Below are 7,474 nucleotides of genomic sequence, written 5' to 3' on the forward strand. Positions count from 1 at the left end.
AGCTTTAGAACACAACATTGAGTCTAACGTGAATTACGATTATTTTAGAGAATTTTTATTAGCACTTTAAATTTTTAGTTGTGCACTTCAAGCTTTCTATAAGAAAAAAAATATTTTTATAAAAAAATACACAATTAAAATTTTAAATTGCTAATAACAGTTTCGTAATTTTTTTTTACCATAATCGTCTTATCTAGTTTTGTAGGGACGTTATTTTCAAACGGAAGTGACAAAAATGTACAAAGGGAATAGAAAGATCACAACCTTAAGTTTGGTCCAAATAGACTTGGCCCATTGGAAAAAATTATCAGCAAGGCCGCACAGGCCTGCCCTGCAATCAACCCACCCCGTCATTGCCTCCCAGGTTCAAGTGCCATCTACGACGCCGAGGCCCTCCTCGTTCAGCTGTAGCGTACCTCGCGTTTTGCAGACACACAGAAGAAAACGACATAAAACGGATAAGCACGGCGGCACATTGTCACCCACCACCGCTTCTTCACTCTTTCTTCTTTCAACCTTCTGCCCCATCTCTTATGTAATACTTCTCCTTCCATTTGAAAACGAAAGAAGCTCGCTCTGCTTTGGGTAAGCTCTCTCTCAAGCTTCATCTTTTCTTCTCTAAGTTCATTTCTGTTTGTCACAAAAAACCCAACCCAACTCTGCAAATTTGTTTTTCTATCTATTTTCTTTGCTGTATTTCCGTTTAAGCATGGTGTTTTGAGTAGTGGGTTGTGGTTTTATACATAAGTAGGTGAAGTTATGGATTTGATGGTACCTGTGAAGCAAACCCCTGATGGGTTTTGCTCATTTCACAGAGTTGGTAGGCAGAGGACAAGAAAGACTGGTAATTTTGGACCTACGCTTTGTGGTAAGGTTGGACCCACCAAACCCAGTTCTGGGAGGCTCTTTGTGGGCTGCAGAGCTCGGTTTCTTGTTCTCTCTGATAGCATTCAGTGTAGAATACAGGACGGTTACCAGAAACATAGGCGAAAGCGTGTACTTGCTGTGTCGAAAGTTGAAACGTTTAGTTCCAATGGTAGGCTGCAGAATGTTGAGTATGCCCCACATGGGGGTTTGAATGGAATGGACTCTTCCAATGGTTTCGAAGAATTTGAGAGTAACAATCATCTCCGCAGGTTGGTTAGAAATGGGGAATTAGAAGAGGGATTTAAGTTTCTAGAGAACATGCTTTATCGCGGTGATATGCCGGATATTATTGCGTGTACGAGTTTAATCCGGGGGTTTTGTAAGAGTGGAAAGACAAAGAAGGCGACTCGGATTATGAACATTCTAGAAGACTCCGGGGCTGTCCTTGATGTTATAACTTACAATGTCTTGATCAGTGGCTACTGCAAGGCTGGTGAGATTGATAATGCTTTGAGGGTTTTGGACCGGATGAGTGTTTCTCCAGATGTTGTTACGTATAATACAATTTTGCGTACTTTGTGTGATAGTGGGAAATTGAAGCAAGCAATGGAAGTTCTTGATCGACAGATGCAAAGGCAATGTTATCCAGATGTGATTACATATACCATACTGATCGAAGCAACTTGTAAGGAAAGTGGGGTTGAGCAGGCGATGAAGCTTTTGGATGAGATGAGGAGCAAAGGATGCAAGCCTGATGTGGTCACTTATAATGTTCTTATAAATGGAATTTGCAAGGAAGGACGGTTGGATGAAGCAATCAAATTCTTGAACGGCATGCCATCATCTGATTGCCAACCAAATGTCATTACCCACAATATTATTTTGCGTAGCATGTGCAGCACTGGGAGGTGGATGGATGCTGAGAAACTATTAGCTGAAATGGTTCACAGAGGCTGTTCTCCCAGTGTTGTTACTTTCAATATTTTGATTAACTTCTTGTGCCGGAAGGGTTTATTGGGTAGAGCAATTGACATTTTGGAGAAGATGCCTAAGCACGGTTGTACACCAAACTCCTTGAGTTACAACCCATTGCTTCATGGCTTTTGCAAGGAAAAGAAGATGGATAGGGCGATTGAGTATTTGGATATAATGGTTTCTCGTGGCTGTTATCCCGACATTGTAACCTACAATACTTTGCTCACAGCTTTGTGCAAAGATGGAAAGGTTGATATCGCAGTTGAGATACTTAATCAACTAAGTAGCAAGGGTTGCTCTCCTGTTCTAATCACATACAACACAGTGATTGATGGGCTCTCAAAGGTGGGGAAAACAGAACGTGCCTTAGAACTTTTGCATGAGATGCGCAAAAAGGGTTTAAAGCCCGATGTAATTACTTATTCTTCTCTTGTGGGAGGGCTTTGCAGAGAAGGAAAGGTTGATGAGGCAATTAAGTTTGTCCATGATTTGGAAGATGCGGGCGTCAAGCCGAATGCTATCACTTTTAACTCCATCATGTTGGGGCTTTGCAAGGCTAAGCAAACTTGTCGTGCAATTGATTTCCTCACTTATATGGTATCTAGAGGATGCAAACCTACTGAAGCAACATACACAATTCTCATTGAAGGCATAGCTTATGAAGGGTTAGCAAAAGAGGCTCTGGAGTTATTGAATGAATTGTGCTATAGAGGGGTTATGAAGAAAAGCTCTGCTGAACAAGTGGCGGTCAAGATGTAGATGGACGCAGTTGGTATGTCATTGTTTAAGTATTGGCTTTGAATTTCGTCGGCCTTATTTTCATGATAATGATTTCCATGGTGTCCAAAATATGTTTTCTTTAATTCACTCATTTTCTTTGTCTCAAGGTGCAAAATCCAAAATCGATTTTGTTAGATATCCATGTACTCTTCTCGTCATTTTATTTGATCTGATTCTTGTGCTTTGATGAATCCATGGTTGTCTGTCGAGTAGTTTCCAATATCTAAAATATTTATACTTGCTCCAGTTTTCCACATTATGCCAACCTGTAATCAATGTGATAGTTACCTTTAATGCTGCAAAAGATAACTAAAGAGTTGCTGTTAAAAATTGTATCATTGCTCTTTAATTTTGTGATTTTTTTTGTTATATTCTCTTTCCGTTGTTAAAATTATTGTTTGCGATTGTTTTGGCTTGAGATATTCTGTATTGAAGACTGATTCTGAGTAGATTGTACCGTGTCCGATTTACTTCACACATCAAAGTTGAAAGGCGTCTGAGTAGCTCATACGGACTAAGTTTAAACGTAGTAGTTAAGGGCGGACCGGACAATATAGGATTTTGTATTTCGGAGCGGTTAGGCTAGGATTGGATTTGATAGGTTGGCTTTTTGTCTATTGTTTGGTGTAGTTTAACTCCACTGGATTTGGATTGGATTGAAATGTGAAATGGCTTAGCTTAAACAGAGAAGTCGAGACCACGACGACGACAGACGGTTGTTTGCGACCCCCCAATCACCAACCCACGACGATCAACCCCGAGGTTTGCGACCTACGACCTCCTCCTGCATTCAGATCGACACTCACAAATCCCAACCCGCCAACCCACCATCATCCACAATGCTGGTCACACTTCTAGAAAGGAAGTGTACGATTTCCACATGTAATCAGAAATGGGATTCTGAAAAAAGAAGCACGACGGTGCTACAACGACGAGGAAACTGTAAAGAAAAGCTTCCGGTACTGTTCATTTTAACGAAAAATCATATTTTTACACTAAAAAGTCAATTTTGGTACCATTCACTTTACTCTTTATTTTATTCTTATCGTTAAAACTCAAAGTTTTTAAGCTTTTTTTGTTAGTTTTCTCCCACAACAATGCTTGCGATGACCCCGCGACGATGCTTGGGATGATGCAGCAGCGCTGCTCCAACAACCATGCGATGAAGGAAAGAGACGACGACAAAGAGCAGAGGAAGATGTTGACATAAAGGAGGCGGCACCTCGCCTCATCTGCGACGATTAGACTTGTAACCCGTGTGTGGGGTTTGGTTACATAATCTAGCTATTTTGAATTCGTAACCTGTCCTGTCAAAATTCCATTTAGCACCACAAACAACAGACTCAGACTCCATTTTAATTGACTAGAACCCATCCCATTATGCCCACCAAACGGGCCCTAAGGGACTGTAAATTAGGCTGCGGTTATCTTGTCATTGACATCCACCCGAGTTGGTGTGGTTCCTCCCTGCACTTACCTGAGGGAATCATATATGCATGCATCTTCATTGACATCCACCTGAACTTGGTGGCTTCCATCTGCACTACGCCGTGTTCTCATAGGGAGTCGGTATGCATCTTCACTCACATCTGCCTGAACTAGGTGGTTTTTGTCTGCACTAGGCCATGTTATCACGGAGGATAATGCACAATCATTACCAGGGTTCTGAATCCTGATCTTCCCGTGCAACATCACAGATGCATGACGTGCGCTAATGTCATCAATGCTTGTGCATGCCAGCACGGACGTCTATGAGACCAATACTTGAAAATTGAAACCGTTATTGGTAAAAGCACCAAGTCATGGAGAATATTCCATCTCCCAGAGGAAAAAACGAAGGTGTTTTTTCTTGCTGGGGACGTATAAAGTTGAAGCTTCCATGGATAAGAGGATTAAGACGATATACAACCGCAAGGCAGAGAAGTGTTGGAAATCCCCGCGGCCGTTTCCGGTCCGATCCTTCGAGCTATGCACAGAACTTCGACGACGGTTGGGACCAAATGAATGATGAGGACTCTGCTAAACGCGGTTTCTCAGACAGTCACGCTGCCCCTTCATTCAAATCACATGGAGATCATAAGGAACAAACTTTGTGTTACACTATACAAAAGTAGAGGCAATAGCTGATTCATAAGCAATGTTATTTGATTCAAACTCCCATGGAGATCATAAGGAATAAACTTTTTGTTATACTACACAAAAGAGGCAATAGCTGATTCATAAGCAATGTTATTTGATTCAAACTTAATTTACCTATTATTTGTAAATATATCTCATAATAATAAAATGTGCCCAATAAATATGTAATCATACAGAGAAAATAAATTACTTACAAAATAAAGAAATGTTTTTTTATTCAAAATTAATTTACTTACAAAATATATGTTATTTCTAAAAAATGCTAGGCGCTAGTCGGGCGGCGAGCTGGCGCCTAACGCCTATGTTGGTGGCTAGGCGGGGTCTAGGCGGGCGCCTAGGTAGATTTAGGTAAATTGCTTATATATCTTGTAAATAAGTGCATATTGATACTTACAAAAAATTATATTTGTATGAAATTCATGAGTAAGATAATAAAAAATGATAAAATGCAAAAAAACAAGGTTCTAAAAGATGCTAGGTGCCAGTCGGGCAGTGGACTGGAGCCTAAAGCCTAGGCGGACTAGACGGATTTAAGAAATTTTATTATATATTATATAAGTTAATTAAATTTACTATGTAATATATAAGAAAGACATGAAAAATATATATATATATTTTTTTTTTCAAAAAAATAGTATATGTGACGTTAGAGTTTCAAGTATATAATCTGATCTTCAAAGAGACTTTCAAGGTCTAAAAGATGGATTTCCCAAATAAAACAATTTAATTTAAAAATAATAATAATAAATATCAGATATTTTGAATAAAATTAGTGTTTAACATTTTCTTTAAACCACATGGTGGCCTCTCCACCTCACTCCCTCACATCATCCAAGGTTCCCAACCGTGGAGCCACGTCAAAGATTCATCCCATGTCTCTCACGTAACCCAAGGTCCTAAATTGAGACTCCCAATCCCATATCAGACATAAAATAGTGTAAAAATTTCAAAATTAACACACACCAACACATTTGACGCATTGGAAAGCGGAAAGCTTTTATTTGGGGTTTCTTTTTTGTATCCTCTTCCTCCTCTCTCACTTCTTCTTCGTCTACTTTAGTTTGTTCTTCTATTTTGCCATGTAACTTTCCTCCTTCGATGGAGTGCAATTTTCAATTTGAATTGTTCTCTCTCCCATCATTCCTCTTCTCTATAGATCATCCATGTTCTGCTAAAAATATGACGGCGAGTGAAACGGAAAGATGTAACGCGCCTACAACAACCAAAGCCAAAAAAAAAAAAAAAAAAAAAAACTACCGCCATGGTCAGCGTCTAGGCCGCCGCTCAGGCCGCCTAGATTGCCTAAAAAGTGTCTAGGTCTAGGCGGGCGCCTAACTCCTACCCGATTTGGCCTAAGTCGCAGCAGCACTCTATCGCCTAGCGCCTAGGCGGCCACCTAACCCGATTTTTAGAACACTGATATTTGCATATAGATAAATTTCTAGTATAATATTTTTTTTAATGTATATGGAGTTGTTGAATTTTACAAGTTTGTAGTACATAATAAATGCTCATGCATATTGTCAATGCGGAAACCTATTGTATAACAAGTATCTCAGATTACATTTGTGTGACTATGTGTGATACTTGAAGCATCCATGTTCAAAATGAAATGTAATTCTTCTACTCGTTTATGACATGCCCCGACCCCGATATCCCCATATACCAGGGTAGACACGTGTTGGCTGACACCTGAGGGGGATGAAGCCATTTTAAACATGCATTCAAATAAAATATGTAAATATAAAGAAATACGCAAATGCGGAAACGTGTTCAGAGCATATAACTAATCAAGAATAATGTGAAAGAACTACTATGAAAAGATACGAATAAAGGAATGGGTCCGACATTGAGAAGACTCGAAATACCTATGCGGAAGTGCCCTAACTAGGGGTGGGCAAACGGGGTATAGGAACTGACACACCCTGATCGAAATCAAGGCGTGCTGGCCGTCACATGAGGGTGACATAGCCATGTGCATAGTGCGGAAGCAAAAATAATAATAAAATTACGAATAAATAAAAACCAAACCACTAAACAATCTAGTTAAAGTACAAATGCAAGTTTGAGTGTGATAACATAATCAGAGCCAAATAACCTAAGTGCAGTCCAGAAGAACGAATACTAACTAAACACACCCAAAGGTGGTCATACACTGGTGATAATCTATCAGGGATGCCGTGGATTCCTCATAAGCCACCAAAAGAGCTATCCAAACTAGAACCTAGAAGGGCGCAAAACAGAAAGTGTGAGTAGGCAAAAACAAAGGTTCACAAAAACATTACACTTCTCAAAAGTTCTAACCCCTTTCCGTAAAACCTATATAATTTCCCAAAAAGTATAACATATACATATATCGACACATGTTTAGAAATATGCCATGTCGAATGTCTCAACATAAAAATGTAAGTAACCCAGATAATATCAATCAATGCCAATAACATGTCAGCTAGAGTCACCTAATGTGACATATACGGCTGAGTCTAGAGCTCAAATCCACATCTTACTAACTTTACCTGCACACAAGTCGGAACCACCTAAAGTGGAATGTACGACAGGATTGTGTGTAATTAAATACGCTCAAGTGCTACAATCACGTGAAGACTGGGTGAATAATCGCAGGTCACCTATGAGTCAAAACTACCTAAAGTGGTATGTACAACAAGACTGTGCACCTAACTTGGATCTAAGGTGAGTGTATGGTGCGGGAGAT

At 39.7% G+C, this 7,474-nt stretch overlaps 1 protein-coding gene across 4 annotated transcripts; it reads left to right on the forward strand.

The window, feature by feature from the left end:
- The first annotated feature begins 220 nt into the window (after positions 1-220).
- LOC103956160 (pentatricopeptide repeat-containing protein At1g09900) lies at positions 221-4,133 on the forward strand. 4 transcript variants are annotated; one of them, XR_007257342.1, is made up of 4 exons: positions 221-585; positions 816-2,614; positions 3,253-3,581; positions 3,705-4,133. XR_007257342.1 is itself a non-coding variant. In XM_048581524.1 (2 exons), exons 1-2 carry the CDS (start codon positions 236-238, stop codon positions 2,599-2,601), a joined length of 2,136 nt encoding a protein of 711 aa, XP_048437481.1. In that variant the 5' UTR covers positions 221-235; the 3' UTR covers positions 2,602-2,813. The 4 variants fall into 4 exon arrangements, 2 of the variants coding, with proteins under 2 accessions (XP_048437481.1, XP_048437482.1); XR_007257343.1 differs by having other exon boundaries at positions 3,309-3,581; XM_048581524.1 differs by lacking the exons at positions 3,253-3,581; positions 3,705-4,133 and having other exon boundaries at positions 816-2,813.
- The last annotated feature ends 3,341 nt before the right edge of the window (positions 4,134-7,474 follow it).

Source organism: the organism of the source record quoted next, unplaced genomic scaffold, assembly GCF_019419815.1.
Source record: "Pyrus x bretschneideri cultivar Hongxiangsu unplaced genomic scaffold, Pyrus_bretschneideri_v1 Contig17, whole genome shotgun sequence".
In the NCBI taxonomy this organism is placed as follows: domain Eukaryota; kingdom Viridiplantae; phylum Streptophyta; class Magnoliopsida; order Rosales; family Rosaceae; genus Pyrus; species Pyrus x bretschneideri.

Bases quoted from the DNA above. Each gene is read 5' to 3' on its own strand.
- LOC103956160 (XM_048581524.1), top strand. From the start codon at position 236: ATGTACAAAGGGAATAGAAAGATCACAACCTTAAGTTTGGTCCAAATA. The intron at 586-815 runs GTAAGCTCTCTC...CTCATTTCACAG, and splicing joins AGAAGCTCGCTCTGCTTTGG to AGTTGGTAGGCAGAGGACAA.